Source organism: Strix aluco, chromosome Z, assembly GCF_031877795.1.
Source record: "Strix aluco isolate bStrAlu1 chromosome Z, bStrAlu1.hap1, whole genome shotgun sequence".
NCBI classification, from domain to species: Eukaryota; Metazoa; Chordata; class Aves; order Strigiformes; family Strigidae; genus Strix; species Strix aluco.
The window spans coordinates 58,088,410-58,111,050 of record NC_133971.1 but is presented as its reverse complement, the minus strand read 5'-3'; the positions used below and the strand labels follow the sequence as shown (position 1 = coordinate 58,111,050).

General features: G+C 43.1%; 1 protein-coding gene across 1 annotated transcript in view; it reads left to right on the top strand.

Moving 5' to 3' along the window:
- The first annotated feature begins 13,517 nt into the window (after window positions 1-13,517).
- The window catches only part of RGMB (repulsive guidance molecule BMP co-receptor b), a 47,953-nt gene continuing 38,829 nt past the window's right edge, over window positions 13,518-22,641 (top strand). The window contains 5 exon segments of the mRNA XM_074811863.1: window positions 13,518-14,270; window positions 18,189-18,221; window positions 18,224-18,273; window positions 18,275-18,522; window positions 18,524-18,686. Of these exon segments, the coding sequence (XP_074667964.1) occupies window positions 14,159-14,270; window positions 18,189-18,221; window positions 18,224-18,273; window positions 18,275-18,522; window positions 18,524-18,686 (606 nt within the window). The 5' untranslated portion in view covers window positions 13,518-14,158.

The window sequence follows — 22,641 nt, the reverse complement described above, 5'->3', positions numbered from 1 at the left end:
AACACTGGAATTTGAACCTTTTGAGAGTAGTTTGCTTCCCCATTTAAAATGAAAGGCCACATTAAGTTTCTCATTTGAGCAAATAAAGCTTACAGAAAGTTTAATATCTCAAGTATGCAGATTGTTCTTAAAAAATAGATCAGATTAAAAAGAAAATACAGTGGTCTTTCTACAGGAATGGTAAATTAGAAATTTTATATCAACTTCTTATGAAAATTCTGAATATAAAACTGAGTGCGGTTTTTTTTAAATAGATTTCAGAAAGTTCTTGAAATATCTGAGTCCATGTCTAAGCATTTTGTTTTATTACGGTACTTCAATTTATCACCCTATTGGAAAACCAAAATAAGAATTGCTTGTTGGAGGGAAGAAGCATTTGTCACAGCATTTGATTTTTGAACAAGATACAAACTTTGTGTTTTGGTCAGTTTGCTTCTTTACATTTTATTGTCCTTTAAATCCACTGCTTTTAAAGTAGAAGTATATAATTTTTGACCTAGTTTTTGGATCTCTGTGGGTCAAGTGTAAAGTGTCTTCTCAGGGAAATTGAGGTGCTTAGCTCTCTAAAACATAAAAATTTCATGCTCATGATTGAATGAAGCCCATGTATGAACAAAATATCTTTATAAGTTCAGTCTTTACTGCACTGAGAGAGTCTGGAAGTATATTTGGTAAATTTTGCAGTTCTGGGCATACTGTAAATGAGACTTTCTGGTGCTGCAGTATATTTTTTCTGGCTGTGCTGTGTTCCATGTTCTGGCCAGCTAATTGCATATTAATCCTTTCACTGAAAGGAAATCTACTGAATAGAGTCTTCTGATTTTAATAAAATTCTCAAAATAGTTTTGTGTAAGGTATATTTATGACAAGGAGGTGTCTGGGATAGTAGCAAGTTAGGTACTCATTGTAGAAAAAAATGCTAAAATGTATTTTTTGGAAATTAGAGGATGGGTTTTCTCTTAGTTGAGGAAGACATTCTCAGTGATTTGAAAAGTGTAAGAAATGGCATGTTTTTTGTAGACAGCTGTAACTGCTCCGTCCTCAAAGATTAAAAAATCAAGGATCAGATCTCTCCATAATGCTGGGAACATAAAGGTCAAATATTACATCTTTAAATGTATCTGCTATGCTGAAGTAGGTCACCACTACTCTCCCGATGATGAGTTTGGTCCTTACTGACAGATCTTGCCTTTGCATTACTTCTGTGCTCCAGGAAGTTTCTGAGATGTTTTTACCCCCGATGTGTCTTTTTTTTCTAGATTTGTGTAAACAGCTCCAGAGTTTCTTCAGTACTTGTTCTGTGTTCCCAAGTCTGTTTTATGTGGACATGGAGGCTGTGGATCTGGGCAAAAAGCTTTCTGCCAGTTTCAGGGAGTTGCTGGAACAAGTAATTTTCTCTTCCTGTGAGAATGGTGTCACTGCAGGGACTGAAAATAATAGTTTGTTCCCTGCAGCTCTTTTGAAACTGCTGCACGTCTGTGGAAGGTGGATCAGTGGGGAATGCAGTGAATTGAAGCCTTTTACATAGATAGAAATAAAGCCAGTGCTAAAGCTTCTTCCACTTTTGCAAAGTTGTCTTTGTCTTTGGCCATGCATTTGTGGCTCTAGATGAGTTCAGGATTGTTGACTGTACTGGGACAGCAGCTAAGCCTTTTACTCCTTTTATGTTTGAATAGAACATAATCTGTATTTCTAGCAAGCTGGAGCTTTTCAACAGATGAAACAGAGCAACTGAGAGCTCTTTCTTACTGAAGTTTCAGGACAACTTTATTTATCCTCTAACTATTGGAGTTTGAAAAGTAATTTTCCTTGGTACTAAGTAACTATCAGAGTTTATTGTGTTTTCCTGTTTACAGAGACAGGGTGCTTGACTAAGTGAGTTAATGTTATGAGGGTAATTCCAATTTAAAATATCCACTTGCTTTACCTGCTGTAAATGGTCTTCCTTCTACCCTGGTGTGTGCCTTTCCAGTTCTGTTTTGACTGTGAAGATAGTAGCCATGTGGAGCCTTGGTTGATAACTTCTGGTTCTTGGAGCAAGCTGGGAACAAGTTAGTTCTGTGAGAAGTTAAGTCTGAAATTGACTGCTAGTTCAAGTAAGACATGGCAAGCTTCTTTTGGTTGCAACTAAATATATTTACTTATATTTACTATAATTAATTTGTTGTGACACAGCTTAGATTTAATTTTTGACAGTAGCAAATTCTGCTATGTGATGTTCTTTGCTTGAATTGAGGTGGTGGTCACTGACAACTAATCTTTTTGTGGCAGCATGTGGTCAAGTGATTAATCACCTTCTTAAATGATATTCTTAGCAATAGTATTCTCTCTTACAGTGAGAACAATTTGGAAAAGTTTGCCTTGTTTGCATTTTTTTAACATAATCGGCATGCTGCCTAGTTTTTGAAGAATCTGTGCAAAGGGCTTTCCTGTCTCTGTGTCTTTTAAAAATGCTGTTACATCTGTAATAACAGTCGCAAAAGTTTGAATCGCCATGCACTGAAGTTGTGTTCTGGTTCTCACACTCCTAAAGAGGAGTTACACTTGGATAGAATTATTTTTACTAACAGTTTGCAGATTTAGTTAAAGAGCATTATGATCTAGGGACTTTTTTTAAAGCACAAGGCTTGTGGTTAAAGGATTTTTTTGAATTCTTTATTGAATATTCTTTAGCCATTTTGGCCTCCTTTATACATTGCTCCAAACAACTCTTCGCCTTGGAGGGTGATTTCTCTTACTAATTAAAACGGCTGTGTTTAGTATGCTCTAACACAAAAGAGAATTAAAACTGTATGTTAGTTTGTACTACTGGATGACTGACTTTTGATTAGGGCTTAACAGCTGCTGATGTTGGTCAGACAAGAATGTAATATATATTTATTAGGTAGGGGCCAAAAAACTTGAGTAATATGGAAGTAGAAGCTCAGGAAAGTAATTTGCCTGTAAATGTTTCCTTTAGGTGGCTTCTGATTTGTTTACAGTTACTCCACCTAATTTGGAGGGTTTTATGGTCAGTGGCAAGTTTGTACGGCCTCCAGAAAAATATACTGAGGTAGAGAAATGGGTTACATAACGAACTCAACAAAGAAAGATGCAATGTTTCCGTGCTTGCTGGTGGTTTATTGATACTAGTTGCATTTGACATTGGTAAGTAGAGGATGGTATGTTTTCCAGAATAGCGAGTTTTGTTATGACTTTGTTGTTACTAAAGGTTATAGTTGCACAGTGATCAGTTTGGTCATATTACAACCAGTAAGGACTTTTCTTTAAAATAACAACCTTGTTTTATATAAGACTATTAATTCCTCACTATTTAAAGGTTATAGTTTACAGCACAGGCTTGTTACATGTGTATTTAAGGGTAACTAGCTACTATTTGAGGGTTGTTTTTTATACCTTTTGCATTAATCTCATAGTTACAGTAAATCCCTGGATATCAGCTGCATTCTGTGGTGTAGCATCTGTATTTTACTTTTCATTTTATCTGCTCTAAGAAGGAAAGTCAAGGTTATGTATGTCTGTATATAACCATATACTCATATACTCATATTTGTATGCATGTTCTGCAAAGCTGTTTTCCTTGATGTGTCAGTGGATAAAAACAGGAAAGCAAGATAATGGTGTAGAGATAATATGTATTCATGGTTAAAATACGCCTTTTAATACCAGGTAGTCTATATAAAAATATGAATGAAATATAATATTATAAAGAATGATCTGTAGTATATACCCTTTATAAAAAAAGATACATGCCACAGCTAAAATGGAAATAATTTTTATGCAGACTTTTATGAATGTCGTGATTCTAAACCTTAAACTACTATTAGGCATACTAGTAAACATAACACATTTATACAAGTTCAGGAGCTTTCCTTTTATATAATTGTAACTTTATCTCTTTTAAAGAATCTTAAACCCAGAACCTTACATTTAGTTATCTCTATTCATTACTGTTCAGTGAAATTCCTGTTTGCAACCTAAGATGCACTGATAAAGAACTTGGAAAAATTATGTTCAGGTAGATGTGAACTGATAAATTTGCTTTTTACAGTACAGGTGATTTTGAAGTTTGTTATTAAGAATGGCATACATAACTAACAGATATTAGGTTTTAGGTAAATAAAATGTCACAATTTGGTTTACTTTGCACATAGTAACTAAACAGTTAAATCAGGAGTGTACAGCCACATGCAGATATGTATACCTGCAAAAGTAATGAGCTTGTATTTGGAGAAGTTGCCCACAAAAACGTTTAAAAATGTATTGGCTGAATTTTTGAGGTTTAAAGCACCACACTGTTTAGGTAATTTAAGGAAAAAAAACCCCAAACCAAAAACCACAAAAAGCCCTCGTAAAATCCACACAGTATGTAACAGTGGAACTTCAGTGCTCAAGATATTCCAGAACTTTATTCTCTTAGCACTTGACAGTTCTTTGACATTCTTATTTTAAACTTGAGAGAGACAGGGGGGACTTACCTAATAACCTTCAAATTGGTGCAGTTCTGATGGAAATATTCCTAAAAATGAATTTTCTCTTAATAACACTTGCAAACATTCTGCCATACAGGGAAGTGATGTGAATAAACAGGTCTCAGAATCAGGTTTGCACTATGAATTAGTAGTTGACTATCTTCCTAAATTCAGAGAAGTGGTATTCTTTACTGCTTAGCTGAAGAAGAGAGGATGTTACAGTCTGTGTCTAGATAATTTCTGCCCCCCTGCCCCCATTTAGTTAAAAGAGAAATGAAAATTTTATCCAAACAAACAGTTGTTTATAAGTCAGTTATTATTTACCTATGGAACAGATAAACTTGAGTAGAAAATGCAAGTGAACCCTAAATACACCTCTGTTCCCTCTTGCTGTGGACATTTCCAAGGAATGATAGGATAGTTAATTCTCAGCAGCATTGATTCTACAAACAAATATGCTATCAGTCCTGATAATATGCATATAAACTTGATTAAACAGAAGTGGTTTTTGAATATTGTATCTCTTGTGAATTGATCTGTGTATTTCTTTAAAATCACTTTATCTGTACACATTTAATAGGAATTGTAGGCCCATGCTCTTTTTTTTTTCTGTATAATGTCTTAAATCTGTGTGTCCGAGGTCTTAGTGGCCACAGAAGAAGTCTTATGGGAGACAGTTCTAGAACTGTTCTGTAATACCTGCCATCAAACTGAAAAAGCAGTCAAATTTAGTGTTACTCAGTTTTCAGATTTCTTTTACTCTTGTATATAGTTCTGAAGTTGAAAACTAAATTGAATTTGGATTCTTTTTCTCCTTCCTTTACATGGGAGAGTTGTGTTTTGTTGTTTGTTTGTTTGGGGCTTTTTAATACGCATATTAGAGTACATTAATTGGCCTTGCTGACATGGACATTTTCTCACCCATCTTTTCCTTTTTCCTTGATGCACAGTCACGTGCACTTTTGTTTTTCCTGTATCTGTGTAGGAGGTCAAGATTTTTTAAAAATGAGAATATGATATGGGGGTCTGAAGAATGCTTTCTCTTCCTTATATAATCCCTCTTGCTGTGTGTTATAAATGTTTTTGTAATCTTTAGTGCCAGAGGGACTTGAGGTACTTAGGCCAAAAACATAAGAGGGAAAAACATATTTCATCTCTTTGCTGAAAAGCACTGTTATAAGGCACCTAAGGAAACGGTTGCATTAAATCGGTCAGAGCAGCAGTTGCAGTCACTGGATGGAATCATTCAGACTATCTAAAGTGATTTCACTTAACCTTAGAGTCTTTTTTAGTAGGAAAATTGTATTTAAGAAATTGTGGTGCTTTCTTCCATTTCTGACAGTCCTCTGGCTGGACAGGTGGTTTTTTGAATCTTAATTTATGATCTGGATTAATTTTGTAAGAGCATTACCGCAACAAAGCATTGCAGTGTTTTTCCCCTTTTGGTCACCTGAATGCCTTCCCAGATTTTATGCAGAAGTGTTTGCCTCTGTCAAATTTTTGTTTGCTTCTGTCAAAGTTTGTTTCCCTCCCTGTCCCTTTAACCTTTGTTGTATGTGACTAATATGTTAAGTATGTTAAAGCCCTTCAAAACAACCTATAAAGTCAGTCTAAATTAAACAGTGCATGTTGTACTTATAAAAGATAGCATTTTTGTTAGCAATAAAATTGTTTTTTATGTTTCACCTGTTTTGGTCGGGGGTGTAGAAACTGAGGAAGGTCTTGAATAGCAACTTTTATATTTCTTGTAATCAACTAAATAGAAAAGGGATGTGGAGAGTAAGGCCTAGGCCTTATTTTGCTGTAACACTGCAGAAAATAATAGGTTTCCTCTAGAGGGCAATACTTCCCTTGTCTCAAGAGGACAGGAAAATATGATTTTAGAAGGGGATAAGAAATTGCTTTCAATGCTGTGTCTGTCTTTTTAGTATTGCTATTGGTTCATGGACTTGGGGAAGAAAGCTTTTTAAAAGCCAAGTACATAAAAGCCTTTGAAAGCCAAAGTTTATTGTAACTCTAGACATTATTTTAAAGTATGCGTCTATCTGGGCTAAATGATGGATTTTAGATATCTCCTTCTCACAGCTGTCAGTGAATAGTTCAAGGAAGCCTTGTAACTCAGAATATGCTGGTTGTGGTCTTTGATCACTCCTCACTTCTTTTGACCTTGAGAACAGGGTGGCTGTAGAAATCTGTGTACTTGGGTTCACTTGGGGGCTGGAGGCAGTTAGAATGCTTTTCTGCTGCTGTTGAAATCAGGAGCCCAAATTTTCTACAGTTATTTAACTGATCCACCCTAGTGATTGGTGTCCTGCTGGTATGCAGGATATTTGTGCCTACTGTGGAGTGACATTTCCCATGTGCTATTCCCTCTTAGTTCTCTTTGTGGTTAAATGTGGTCTAGAATAGATGTTGTTGTAGAGACGGACAAAAAATGACAGGATACCAATTTGGTTCAAGTTAGCATGTAAGGCGAAAAAGCCCCCCCCCCCTCTTTATTATCAGCCTTGTATAATATCTATCTGCTACCATGGCAAAAATTTATTGGTTATACAGTTGTTTTTCACAAATATGTTTGGCAGTTAGTTGCTAACATCTATGTTCTCCTTACATCCTGCTCTGCGGCTAACTTCTTTCTCAAACTTGTTTACAACATTCTTTTGTCTGTCTCTTTCACCTTCTCAAGGGTACACCGGAATCTTGTCAAGGTTGAACTCTTCTCCAATCAGGTTGTTGGCAGACCAGCTGCCTTCCCCGACAATTCCCCCTTTTTGTATTTGTGCTGAAAATACTGCGTGAACAGTCTTTTGCAGGGCCCTTTGCAAAAGACTGATAAGGCAAGGCAACATTAATAGCACAACCACAACTATCAAGATAATTAGTCCCACAGCCTCGACCAAAGATATTAACCATCTGGAAAGTCCCCAACCTTTAAACATTTTTGTTAGCCAATCTAAAGTCTCATCTTCCCTTAAATACTTAACGCCTTCTTTTAATTGTTGTATACTCTTAAAGATGGATTCTGAGTGATCTGATAAGTTCATACAACACATACCTTTAAAATCTTCACACCCATGCCCTTGTGCTAAAAGTAAAAAGTCAATGGCAGCTCTATTCTGTAAAGTAGCATGTCTAAACCTATTAACATCAGTTAACAATCCACTTAAGAGCCAATGAGGTGGCATTTGTTTGTTTGCTAAGCCAGCATCCTAAATTTGTTAGTTTTTTCAATGCAGCTGCTGCAGCAACTCCTGGTGCAAAAAGGGAGGATGTAATAATTTGCACTGGATTCCAAAAGGTTACCTGATCCTCACATTGTGGGGTAAACTGGTGTGCACTTCTCCTTAGCCATCTTCGATGCTTAGTAACATTCAATATCATTGTGTCATTATGCGTCAAAAGAGTGAGACGACCAAGGCTACATGGGCCTCCATTTAATTTGGATGGAATACCTCCCCATGCTCGATCTCCACAATTTAAAAAGACACCAGGAGGTAAAGCAAGAGGGACAGAAGAGGACCGAGAAACGTTAGGTGAGGTGTAGTTACACCAAGCAGTTGAATTATGATAAATCGCATTAGTTGCATTAACATTTTGCCCTTGTTGTGCAGTGTTGTTATATGAATAATTAAAAAACACACAAGCATCCATTATAACAGATCCTAACAACTCTAACTCTTGGGGTTCTTGTAATTTGTACAAGCTGACTATATACACCATCCCAATTGTCCATACAGGTTTCCGGAGAGTCACAAAGTGGTGGTACTCCGGTTGGATTCGGCCACATGTCTACGGGTATTCCCACCAAGCATGTCGAAAACAGGTTTTCAGGGTTGGCAGTAGAGAGGCACAAAGTTTCCTGATGTGTCATGTTCACCAGAGTTACCCAGACTTTCTGCTTGGTTTGTGGAACTACCCATCCTTCACCTAGATGTAGGTTCCAGCATAGGCTGAGCACACCAAGCAGGAACCCAGCGAGGGCCGGCATCTGTAGAGACACAAGCATAGCCCCTGCCCCAGGTTAATAATTCGCATGATCCACTCCATTGGCCAGTAACCAAATCTTTAACATGTACTTTGATGTCCTTTTGCAAATTCTGTTTTGAAAAAAGAGAGGGAAAATGATGAAAAAGATGAGGTAGAGAAGAATTATCCCCATAATGGAGAAAGTTAAGAACATAAACTGCTTTATCTAAATGTGTCTGGGCTGGTTCCCCAATCATTCCCCCTTTTTGTTTTTGAAGCTGTCACTTCAACGTGCCATGTGCATGTTCAACAATTGCTTGCCCTGTTGGGGAATGGGGAATGCCTGTAACATGAGTAACACCCCACATATCAAAAAATGTTTGAACTTTCTTTGAAACATATGTAGGGCCATTGTCTGTTTTGATTTGGCCTGGTACTCCGAGCATAGAAAAGGCTTTCTGTAAATGTCAAATTACATCTTTTCTTGTTTCTCCATTACGTGCTGTTGCTACTAAGGCATGAGAATAAGTATCAATAGAAACATGAACATATTTCTGTCAGACAAATTCATTGATATGAGTAACATCAGTCTGCCAGATTTGTAGAGCCTGTACACCTCTGGGGTTGGTACCAAAGTACACTAGAGTATGAGTTCCTTGACAATCAGGACAGGCAGCTACTATAGAGGAGCTTCAGTATGAGATAGACCAAACCGCTGTTGTAAAGCTCGAAAACCTTGATGAAAAAATTGATGCGGTAATACAGCTTGTTGTTTCATGTTAGGAACAGGACCCAGGGCCATACCTGAAACAAGAGCATCTGCTCTAACATTGCCTTCTGTATAAAACCCTGGTAAAGTAGTATGACTACAGACATGCATGACAAAATAAGATTCTTTTCATTGTTGAATACTCTTCCAGAGTTCTAAAAGCACATCAAATAATAATTGGTTGTCTAACATAGTTAGGACTACTTTATCCAATCGAGTAACCAAGTTGGCTACATATGCTGAATCGGTCACAATATTCAGGGGGAGTAAATATAGAGAGGGCAACAGCCATGGCACGCAGCTCCACTACCTGTGGGGAACCTTTTTGATGTACTACCTTGTTTTCCCAATGATTGTTTTCATACCATACTGCTGCTGCTTTACCTGTTTTTCCTGAGCCATCTTTAAAAACAGTGAGGCCTTTTACTGGTTCTGATTGGCTCAAATTTTTCTGACCAAATGGTACTTCTTGAGCAAATTTTAGCAGTGGGTGTGATGGCAGGTGATATGATATCTGTCCTTGAAAACGTGCCATGGCTGCCTGCAGCTCGTAGTTATTTGCCAGGCACCATTCAAAATACCAATTTTGCACAGGCAGAACAACTGTAGCAGGATCACGCCCTTTTAGTTCTAAACATCTCTTGCTTGCTTTTATGATTATGTCAGCAATAAGCTTAAACAGTTCAGGAACAGTTTTTTGTGGCCAGAATGACAGAAACATCCATTCTAGAATATGTAATGGTGTGGTGGTTTAGTCACTGCTGGGGTCTGAGACCACGCAACTGCTGCCCCCCCCCCATGAAGGGAGTGAAATACAAAGCCCCAGGCTGAGATAAGGAGAGGTTTAATACAACAGTGCAACAACAACAAAACAAATAACAACAATAACAATAACAGTAATAACAATGAACAGAGCAAAATATCTACCAATACAGCAGCGAGAACAGAGCAAATCCCACAGTACATGCGGTAACCAACTGTCCTGCTTGGGCGCCAGGATGTAACATCAGCATGATATATGAATAACCCAGCTAGAGCTCCCCCCCCCACTGCTGGGGAAACTTAACCCTATCCTGGCTAAACCAGGACATAATCCACCCCTTTATTCTATATCATGTGTGTCACATCCAGCTGCCATTTAGCAATTAGCATTAACAAAGAAAAATTAACAAAAGTACAGTATAATTCACGGTATGTTTTCACACACAAGCAAGTCCCCTTGTGGCACGCATCGGACCTCTCCATCCTTCTGCATCACCCACCAGGTGCACCCAGGTCCTTGAGCAAAAACAATCCCGTGGATGGGTTTGCCTTTGCCCGGCGCAGGACTAACCCAGACCATATTTCCCAGCACATCCCTCATGCGCACCACAGGGACTTTATACCTTCATTTCTTGAGTGCCTAATTTCTATATCCTATTTTAATTTCCTAGCTCCTCATCTCAGTAAGAAACAACACGAGTCTTGCCTTTAGGATTTTTAATCAAAGCTGCAACTTTCCTGATTGCAACAGTGGATTTTCAAGCTCCAAAGCAATTGTGTAAATTAAAATCTCATGTTTCTGTGGGCTACAAATGAAGCTGTTTGAAATGTTCTTAACAAGAGCCTGCTTCCACTGTCAGAAAGGGAAAGGAAGTTTCAGGAGCTCTGAGCTCCCTTTGCCCCACACAGTGATCTGTGACTGATAGACCACAGCAGGCTGCGGGTGCAGACTTGTGAACAGACTGAGGTCTCCCTCCCTTCTGGAGTAGAACCTCATCCAAAGCACCTTGAAGCCCTTAAGAAATTTCCAACAGGCTTTCTTCAGTTCCATCTACCACTGGCCTGAGGAACAGAGAAACTGGTGACACATGCACCAGTCAGCTCCCGGCTGCTGCCTGGAGGCAAAGGGCTGGTCATTTTAAGATGTACCCACCCAGTGCACAACACAGCCCCTAGTCTCCCAAAACATCAGAGGCACATCAACTCCCCCAAAACACTGTATAGCAAATTCAGGGGTGAAAATGTAATGAGCTAGAGAAAGAACATCAGGTTGGATCCACAGCTTTTCTAACAACCCAACCAAGACTCTCCCAGCCACAAGGCCAAGTTTGGAAGTTTTCCCCCTCTCTGTTCACCCTTCTGCCCAGCTACTACATTCTGCCTCTGCATTTGTGAGATCAGATTTCCAGACACGTGTTGTATATTGATCTGTCACTGTTATTTCTACAGGGGAGGACAGTCCCTGCACTGGGTGCTCTATATAAAGAGAAACCCACTAGCAGGTGCAAAGAGACAGTAGGCAGCCTCACTAGGGGGAAACCCAAACTGGGGGACTGTGCTGTGTGTGCAGCTTGTCAAGTGGGCTCCCAGCACTCGGATAAGTATGGAGCTATTGGCGGCTGAGAGCTGGGAGGTGTGGGGAGGATGCGCACTGAGCCGGAGCAGGGCCAGGAGGCTGCTTGGGGCTGCTCCCGTGGGGCGAGGTTCAGGCCAGGTGTCCGGGGCGAGGGACCAGGGGCTGGGGTCGAGCTGGTGTGGGCGCAGTGGGCCAGCACCCGGCTGGGATGGGAGTGGAGTGGCAGGCGAAGGATCATCCCTGCACTACCAGGGGGGCTGACCGTGCTCCCTGCTTTCTTCCCTCCTCCTCTCTATTAGTCTTCTATAGGTGGCAGAAAGATCACGCTACCATTAAAAGCACATGTCCTCCCTTTGTGTCCGTGCTGGAGAGAGAGGGGCAAGTGGCACGCACTCCGGGGCAGACCGCTCTCTGATGCCACTCCTCCCTCGATGCCGGCCACTGCCTGTGCTGCCGCTATGAGTGTTGACATGCCCGGCAGGGGCGGCTTCCAGCCTGCCCTGCATGGGCGCTTACCCACCGAGCACCCAGTCAGCTCCCGGCTGCTGCCCACCCACTCTCCCTGTCGCCTCGGGAGCTGCCCTCCGGTGGATGGGGATGCTCAGGGTGAGTCGTTTGTCGTGTGCCTTTGTTCGACCTGGGGTTGCGGTGAAGGGTGCGTTTTGGATACCACATTTGCGTGTTCGTTGTGTTGAGTTTCTTCCACCTGCCTTTAAGCAGTCTCAGCCGGTGCTCAGAGATGCTGAGATCTCAGGGTTCGGAGACTGAAGAGGGAGGGGAAGTATTGCCAAGCTGTCCAGCGCACATCTGGATTCACTTGTGAGTTTGCAAACTGCAGGTTGCATCCTATAAAGCAAACAGCTGTCAGTACAGAGTGCTTTCTGTGAATGTTTTCCCTTTTTGCCTGAAATGTGTTCCCTTGTTGAAGTTGAGGCAGGTGAGATGGTGCCCCCACTAGGTGCTGCTGAAAAGGCAGCCCAGGTAGGGTTAGTGCTGGTAGCATGCACTTTCCGCAGGTATCTCCCAAAGGTGGGCAGCATGGTGTGGCCCTCTGGGCCTGTGTTGGGTAGAACTCGTAGGTCCCAGGCCCAGCACTGGGGTGCAAAGCCAGGGTGCGTGCAGAGATCGTAAGTATGACACGTTAATGACTACCTTTGCTCAGCTGAAAAGAAGCAAGAAACAAAAAGTTTCAAGTTTTTGCAGTTTTTGGCTGATGAGATTAATGTTGTTGGGCAGGAAGGTGGTGCAAATTTCCCTAGAGAAATGGTCAAGAAACATACTACCTCCAGCTCTGGCAGGCAGGCCACAAATCTGCCTTGCACTGGCTGGCATGCCCACAGCAGTGCTCTCCACCACATGGACACAGAGCCAACTCTGTGAGGACTCTGTTCTTGACCCCACAGCAGGGTCACTCACCATGTCCATGTTGTCATGTGTTTGATATACATGTCCTAATCTGCAAAGAATCCCGTACCATCCCGTGGGTGAGCACGGTGCAGCCTTGAGCAGAGTGAGCCTCGCAACACGCTAGAGTCAAACACGATGTAAGTATGCGGTGTGGAATGAGGGAGCTACCAAGGGCGTACTGCTTGGACTTCTGCCCTCCCCGTGGGCGGGCACAGACCACAGTGTGCTCCGCAGTGCCCAGGGCGGCCCGGGAGGAGCCGCACGTGGTGCTGCCTTCTGGAATTGGAGATGCTGCCCACGGAGGGGAGCGGCTCAGGCATCACACCTGCCTTCTGGAAAATAAACCACAGCTAGTTTAAAATCCAGTAATGCTTCTTGCATTGACACATCCGTTTAATTTCGCTACTTTTCCCGGTTCTGCCGCGGATATGCTTGGAGCCCTGGCCGGGACAAGCGGGCGGTGCGGACCCTTTGGCTCCTATGAAAATGCCGCGGATTGTGCCCGGATGGGTCCGCCTACGGGAGGTTTCACCTGGCTGAGATCTCTGCGCCGCTCCGGCTGCGATGCTATCCGCCCTGCCGCGGCTGCGCCCTGGCGGCGGCGCGTGGCACTGCGGGCCCTCTCGCCGCATGTGTGCTGACGCAGCCAATCACTGCCGCGGGGAGCGCTGGTCGCGATTGGCCGCTCGCGGCCGATTGACGTGACAACGTGACCGGCGGCAGGCAGGCGGGGCCGCCGTCTGGCGGAACTACGGAACGGTCGTTTGCGCAGAGGCCTGCGGGCAGGAGGCAAGGCAAGAGGAGGCAAGGGAGCTGGGGACACCCCTCCCGCTCGAATCAGCCCCGGCCTGGGGGGCGGGGCTGCGCCAACGGCACGTTGTGGAACTGGACAGCCAATGGGAGGTGGCGGGCCGGGCGTGGTGTGCTCGGTGGCGCGGAGTCTGCGGGTACCGTGGGGTCTGTAGGCTGCTGCCATCTGCCCTCGTTCTCTTTCGCCCACTCACCAGCTCCTTCCTTTTGTGCTCGTTTCCTCCTTGTCGCCATGCCGCGCGCCCTGCGTCGGCCGTGCTGTGGCCCAGCGGCGTCCGCTTGTTGCCGCGTCGCTGAAGAAAAAGGAGGAGGAGGAAACAGCAGCGAGGAGGAGGTTGCCCGCCCGCCGCTTCATGCCGCCGCCCCGTCCCGCCGTCAGCCCGGGGATCTGCATGGATGGGCATGGGGAGAGCTGCGCCTTCCAGCGCTGCCGAGGCTGAGCCGCCGCGCAGCCCGACGCTCGCCACCCTTGGCCTCCTCGCCGCCCTGGGGCTGCTGCTGGGCTCAGGTACCAGGGCGGGGTGGGGGCCGCAGCGCGTGCGGCCGGGGGGCTCGTCGGGGACCGCCGCCGCGGGGCGGTGCAGCCGCAGCCCCGGCCTGGCCCCGTCGGGACTGGAACGGAGGGCGGGTGTTACGCGGTTGGCTGGCGCGGACGCGGGCTGGTGCGGCCCTGTGGACAGTGTTTGCCTGGGCGCGCCCTAGTGCCGGCGTGGGCAGCGTGCGGGTAGCGGCCCTGCGGCAGAGCGCCACGTCGCGCGTTCCTGTGCGGAGCGGGACGGGAGCCTGCGGGTGAAAGACTGATGCAGCGCTGGAAGTGATGGGAGTGAAGCCGGGCAGCGCCGGTCAGTGCGGCGGCCTGACTGAAGGCACGGGGAACTACTGTTCTGGCTTCAGGTAGAGCCAGCATTTGCTTGGAGGATTGGAAACTGGGGAGAAGGCGGAAGGTACCCCGGACACTGCAGATGCCTGCTAAAGTGGTGTGCGTTTTCAACTCGGAAGTCGTCTGAGCAGTTGTAGTTCTGTAAAAATGTTTTTCTCTCGCTTGCATGCTTTTATATATTTATAGTTTTAGTGAACTGAATTGTAGGGAGAGGTCATCCGAATTTAGTAAAATCGCAGTTCATTCACCCCTCTCTGTACCAAGAATCTACTGAAAGCAGGAAGCAGACTTCCTAAAGTTGCAGGGAGCATGGAGGCCTAGATTTATTAGACTTCCATAATTTGCTCAGCTAATTTATATGTGATTAAAATATCACAAATCATAACTGAAGGGAAATATAAGAAAAATTTTGGTGCTTTGAAAGTCAGCTTCTGAACCATATTGCCTGTGCCATTTTTCTTGGTGTAGATATTTTCTGTTTGTGTGACTGAAAACACAAAATTCGATTTTTTTTTTTTTTTTTCCTGTTCATTGTAAACTCCATATCACTTGCACAAAGATCAGATAAGAAATTTACTGCTTATAAAATTCATGGTCACACTTGCAGGTTAGAGACTTCCTCCTACTACTCTATTGTTTGTGTATTTTGACAGGAGATTGTGTTAGCTACCCCATCACTGGCAAAACATATTGTCCTTGAATTCATGGTTTGATATTCAGAGTAAGTCATGTGTGTACTGACGCACAGGAGCATCAGCTAAGGGGCAAGCAAAGAAATTGCTAATATCTTCATATCACTGTGTGAATTGGAGAAAGCAACGGTGTTTAAAAATGAAAAGTGCTACATTACTATTCAGGACATTTTCCACTCCTCATGCCTCAGGGGTTTAGGAACATTTAAATTAATTAATTTAATTAATTTAATTAATCATTTAATTTAATTTAATTAATCAGACTGGACACATACCTGTTTTACTTTGAGGACACACGAAACAAGTGGGAAAAGTTGTAAAGAGGGGTTTGAGGTCAGGAAAAAGAGTATCTGTTAGGTATATTGTATTTTCCCTTTTTTTCAAACTTCCATATATCTTTGCAAACATTTTTGTGGTGTTCAAAATCTGCTTTATGACAGCTTGAAATCACAGATTAATGTATTCACAGCTGAATATTATAGGTCGTAAAAGGAACAAAAAGCACAACATGTTTTTAGTAGATAGTTTTGGGTGCTTGTACAGCTATCGCATGAAGTCCTGCACATATTCTTTATGGAGGTCCATTTTCTGTTATGGCTGTTTTCAGCTCTTTGGATGGGAGGGAACATAATCTCTCTTTTCACTTGGGTCATCCTAGTTTTAACCCCCTGAGGAATGTGTGTCTCTCTTTCCTTGAGTGCAGTGTGCAGTCTTGTTCACTTCATTTCTGCTCCTCACGAGTTAATGTGTTAAAGTTACTTGCAGAAGACTGTTTTTAACTGCCGTGAGAATTTGGAAGGATTTCAGATCATGACAGTGAGAGCTGTGGAGAGCTGTAAAACTCCAGTTTGCTTTCTGGGATGGTAGTTATGCTTTCTTTGTGGAAATCAGGTGACTAGATAAGGTCTAACTGGTTTGTCCATATTAGCTGAACTGTGTACCTGTTGCGTATGTCTGATAAGTACTTCAGGTTTTTGTAGGGAGAGGGTTTCTTTGCCCCTGTCTTGTTACTGAATTAAACTGTAAGAGGTACTGCTCTTGCAGTGTATGGATTCCATAGCTGTCAACTTGCACTTCAGACAGCTGTGGCTTTTCTCACTCATTAGTCCCAGAAAGTAAGCAGTGAAGCTTTAGCTATGACAGTGCCAAGGAAATAAAGCAAACTGAATTTATGGCCTGCCCACTTCCGTACCCTGTTTCCCCTTGTCCCGATCCAATATCGGGGAGGGTTCTTAAACGATCCCAAGAGCGACATTAAGACACAAACAAGGTCAGATGCTGTATAACCTTGTGAACTTTATTTGCCATCACAATTAATAATAGCGATAGGACAGAGACGAAAAGAAAGGGAAAGTCAGAATCCCTAAACAAGAAAACGGTAGAGATGCAGCTAATTACCGCCACCACCAGGGATCCAGTGATGTTCTGTTGGCTCGGGCTCGGTGCAGGTGATGGTGCTCCAAGCTCCGCTGAGGTCCCAGCTCCAAGTAACAAGCGTCAAAGAAGGTGCCCCTTGAGGGAGGAGTACACAGTCCTTTTATTGTCTCAGTCCCCACGATTTCTCTGAAGAGTCCACCCATTTCCATGGAGCTCATTGTAATATGTGCCGCCCTGTGGTCCTCCATGCGCACATGCCCAGGTGTTCATGGTGGTTGTGCTGGTGGGGGTGGGTTGACCTGCGGTGCCTTCAGCCTTTGCATGTCTTCCTCACCTTGACTTCCTCTTCACCCAGCTCGCGCGCAGGTACAGCTTGGCAGGCACTGCCAAGGCTGTCATTGTTCTAGCTTTGAGCGGATGTCATGGTTTCGTCTGGGACTCTGCGTCTCCTCCAAAGCGTACTCCTTCAGAGCCACAGGATGCTGAGGCCAGGAAGTGGTAGTTGCAAAGCAGCAGGGTTGAGACACACAAAGTCTAACACAGTCCCTTACACCCCTCACCCTGCTTTCTAGAATAGAAACATTGATTTCTGCTTCATTCAGCCTGTTTTTGTCTAAACATATTACAGAATCACAGAATCATTCAGGTTGGAAAAGACCCTTGGGATCATCGAGTCCAACCATCAGCCCTACTCTACAAGTTCTCCCCTACACCATATCCCCCAACATCTCATCTAAACGACCCTTAAACACATCCAGGGATGGTGACTCCACCACCTCCCTGGGCAGCCTATTCCACTGTCTGACCACTCTTTCTGTGAAAATTTTTTTCCTAATGTCCAGTCTAAACTTCCCCTGTTGGGAGTTTAAAGCCATTCCCTCTTATTCTTTCACTAATTACCTGTGAGAAGAGACCAGCACCAACCTCTCTACAATGTCCTTTCAGGTAGTTGTAGAGAGTGATGAGGTCTCCCCTTGGCCTTCTCTTCCTCAAACTAAACAGTCCCAGCTCCTTTAATTGCTCCTCATAGGATTTGTTCTCCAGGCCCTTCACCAGCTTCATTTACCACATCCTTCTGAGAGGCAGGATTCTGTTTAAATGTTCAGTAACTTGTGTAAAGCACTGAAAGACTAAATGGAGGCTTAATCGTTAACTTAAGCACAGAATTGCATCATCATTTGCATATCTGGAAAGAAATGCTGGCCTCATACTTAGCAGGAGTTAGTGCTCTTAATTTCCATCTAGACAATATCAAGTAATGGATTAAGTCATGCACAGGTCATCTCAGCCTTTGAGATGGTCTGTATTGCTATCTTTCTGCCTCCCAACCCCTCTTGCTATATTATCTAGCGTTTCCTTAATGGATGAGCACTGTAAGTTGTCTTCAAGTTTTCTACAGTACCTGTGGATTTGGAATGTGGTATTGTAATTTTAAGAGGTTTGATTGATTTCTGTCTGCCATCTGTTTTGTGCTTAGGTGACTGCCAGCTACAAATGCCCTGTTGAATCCAGAGTGCACCACCGATTTTGTATTCTTAACTTCACATCTAAACTTGGCTCTTTGAGGGCTTTGATTTGGAGTTCTGCATGGCCCTGCGAGCATACTCTGCCTGTACCTATCACAATTCCAAAATATGCCATGGAAACCTAGTCTACCATTCTTCAGTGCTTGGAATCAGTGACTTCATGAGCCAGAGAAACTGTTCCAAAGATGGACCCACATCCTCTACCAACTCTGAAGTGACCCATGATCCCTGCAATTACAGTGGCCACACAGAAGCCAGAGAACATCAGGGAGGGGAGAATACTCCTATTTTGTGCGTTGTTTGGTGATCCTCATCTGAGGACTTTTAAGGATCACTTCCAGACTTGCAAAGTGGAAGGTGCTTGGCCTCTTATAGACAATAACTACTTATCAGTGCAAGTGACCAATGTGCCTGTGGTCCCAGGATCCAGCGCTACTGCTACAAATAAGGTATAGATTGTTCTTAAGCACTGTGCATGCATACAGAAGTAAAAGGTCAAGACAGTAGAGTAAGTCACTTAGCTCTTAACAGTTAAGAAGTATAGTAGCTTGAGAGTCTTCTATGCAAGGTAAAACCGTTAGCCTCTTCTGAGAATCAAACAAAACTTAAACCAGGTCCTTTTCTTCCTTCTGCTGTTACTAGTGTTGGTTTTGTAGGACAAGGTATGGCAGTTTGTCAGGCATTAAACTGTTTTCTTGTCTATGACATTTGTGAGGCTGCTGGACAACTGTTACAGACATTTCAGTGCCTCTAAAGCCTGTCTTTGGGTGGTGGAGAGAAAAGGAGAGATGCATATATACTCAGCAGCATCTGTCTGAATGTCTTTAAAGCCTCTGGGGGTCTCTAGGGGGCAGCAGAACAGAGAATAAATTAATGAGCATAAGTGGCAGGTTTTTCCCAGACATCGTGATGGGAGTTAAATGATAATGTTGTGCATTTAAACAGGCTTTACTTTTCTGTTTGTTGCTATATAAGCTTTATAATCCCACTGTGGGGGGGGGAGAACCATTCTTCTTGGGTTGTCTACCTGAGAAAAGGAGGTGGAATGTTTTAGCTACTGTTCCTGTTGATTAAGGATGCTTAACTGTGGTCAAGTTCTGGGTAGTCTTGAAATTAATAGTAGATTGATTTCTAGAGTGATTTATGAACAGTGAACTTCTTGCTTAACCACATTCAAGAAACACTTGCTTTCCTGAGTGATCTTGGCTTTCCTTTTGGAAATCATCTAATGCTGAACTGTCTTGTTTTCAGGTTGACTTCCTCTTTATTTCTCTGTTGTGCCTGGCATCCACATGCTTTCCCTTCACATTTTCTCCTCTGATATGAAATAGGAACATGTCATGATAAACGTCTTGTGGTGCTTCTGTACCACAGCAGCAGGCTGGAGAGGAATTACTGTATTTTGTTTTGTAACACTCCCAGCAGTACTTGCTTCTAAGAAGTTGGCCCCAGCAGTATTACTGAAGCAGTCCCTAAATCTTCTCCAGACAGTTTGCCCTCCTCATCCCCAATATGCATGGAAGAAGCAAAGTGTCTTTTGCACATACACCTCTTGCTCGTGTCCTTGAGCTATGTTGACGTTAGCAAAGTGTACCACAAAAGCATGGGTGTATGGAGAGAAATGTGAAGAAATCCTGCTTTGGATGATGCTTAGTGCTGTCTGATGGACTGAGCAGTCTTCAGCATTTCTAATGCACCTTTCAATTTTGTTTCATCCCAAAAGACCTGCTATGCATATATATATATATATATATACACACCAAGTGATGTGATTTGAAATGAGGTTATTGCATCAAAATTTTACAATGAGTCTTTATGGTTTTCTGTTGTTAAATCTCTCCACTTCCACCTTTTGGCTTAGGCCATTTTTCAGTAGGTGAGAATGACGTTTGGTTTCTGAGATACTCACATGCGTCACACCTGTTGCAGGCCTCTGAAAAGGGAAGCTGTGACATTTTCAGTTAGTGCTTGGAAGGTTATTTAGTGCATTCAGGTTTAAATTTTCCTATATGTATGTATGAACACTAAAAGCTTTTGAGTGGCGTTGCAAGACCCCCGTGGAAATGTCATGTATGCTATGCAGTTATCTACCTATGAACTTTTAATAGCTGCCTTTCATGGATCACTTGTTCAGTCCTTTGCAGGCTTCCCAGGAATATTTGACAGACCACTGGTCTAGTATCATAAAACCTCCTGCTGAACATCTTCTACTTTTTCCTCAGTGCTTGATGAAATCAGTAGTAACTCATCAGGTTTGTGTTTTTGTTTATATATCCTTCTCTGTCTTTTCCCATAGACTGAAATGGTGTGTAAGGAGAGCATCGGAATGTTTTCTCATGATGCTAGGCATGAGGCAGGGCATGCAGTCCTATGCTGAAGGTAAAGCTGAGAAACATGAATAGCAAGTGTTTTTTCGGCTGAATCAGAGTCCCGTCTCATCAGTCTGCCTGACCGAACTCTGCTTTATGCAGACTTAGACATGTCACTAGATAGACGCACTGTTGGATCTTGTCTGCTTCCCTGCTGCTCTCTGTTAGGAAAAGGAATGCTCAGTAGCAAAATCTAATGTCATAGAAAACATTGTAGAGACAGTCTTTCAATGCGCATATTCCACTGGTTGGGTATTCAGTTGATAAATACTTGCATAACGTACTTGTAATCAGTGTTCCCTGCCTCTCTAGCTTTCCTATTTATGTACCTGAATGCTGACTGTAACCTTTCCAATACATGTATTATGACCATCTGTGCTTGGAGTAGTAATTGGGGAGGACGGGATGGGTCTGTGAATTTTTGTAGCACCTTGGGTCTTCATTAGGGTTGGGGTAGGTTCTGCATGATTTTGTGGTGATAAAAGCCCTTGCCGAAAAGTACAACCCAGTCATGACAAACATCTGGGGAGGAAAATTGACTTGGGAACTATTACAGTAAAATTATGAGTAAAATTAGGCAAGATCAAAATATGTTCCTAGAATGACAGGAACCTTCTGTCCTATGTTAAAAAAAACCCAAACCAACCACCAAACCAAAAGAACAACCAACAACCTTAAGATTTTTACAGTCACTGCCTGTTCAGTAAATAGTGTCAGCTTCTTGCATGTGGTACCTCATATCTGTTTTTTAACATCTGGATGAAGTCTGATTCTTAGGCAGGTTTCATCTGAACTCTTTCCTCAGGAATTTTGCCTGTAGTAGAGGTAGAAGACTTGAATGCCTGAAATTGCATTTCTAGGTACAGGAGTTGGATTTATGTCTTGTGGTGGAAGGGCTAGACTGGGTTAAAGATTTTATGAGCAAATTCCTACACTGGTATAGCCCTTGGGTTATTATCCATTATTGCTTTATCATGTAGGCATCAATGAAGTTGCACTAAGAAGTCCAAGGGCGATCAAAAGAGGGCCTTGGGGTGACCAGTTAAGAGATCAGGAGCACAAGTAGTTTTTTATTCTATCCTTTCAATTGCAGGGAATTATGTTGGAAGAAACAGAAATACCCAGATGATCAATATCTGGCTCCATGACTAGTGTCACCTGCAGAATTGTAGTTTTTTTGATCATGGATCAGTCTGCATGACACCAGGCCTGCTGGTGAAATATGAGGCACACCTTTCTCAAAGAGGGGAAAGGATCTTTGTGTTAGCAGTGCTCATTGAAAGAGCTTTAAACTAGATTTGAGTGGGGGAAAGGGTTAAAATCAGGCCCATTAGTGATAAGACTGGGGCAGCATGCCAGTGTTTGAGGGACAGTGTGCTAGGGAGGCCCTTCAGTCTGCTCCACACTGTGCTGAGTACACTGGAGCATGTTTGAAATGTTTCTATACTAATGCACACAGCACCTTAGCCATCTCAGTGGGGATAGGGGATGGAGATCCACATGGCAGCGAAGACATAAGGGGTTTTGATGTGTTAGAAACCGTGGAATCACCTGAGAGCAGCCACATAAGAATTAGGGCTTCTCCCCAATAAAAGGAGGAAGGATCAATAGCCCAACTGAAGTGCATCTACGCCAATGCAGGCAGCATAGACACAAACAGGAGTTGGAAGCCATTGTGCAGCTGGAGGACTATGATACAATTGTAATCATGGAACCATGGTGAGATGACTTGCACAATCAGAGTGCTACCGTGCATGGCAGCAAATTCTTCAGAAGAGTTAGGCAAGGAGGGAGAGGTGATGGGGTAGCCCTGTATGTTACGGAGTGTTTTGACTGTCTAGAGCTTGATGATGGTGATGAAAGGGTTGAGTGTTTGTGGGTAAGGATCAGGGGAAGGGCCAGCAAGGCAGATATCATGGTGGGAGTCTGTTATAGACCACCCAACCAGGATGAAGAGACAAGATGAAATATTCTGTAAGCATCTGGGAGAAGTCCTATGATTGCTAGCCCTTGTTCTCATGGAGGACTTCAACTT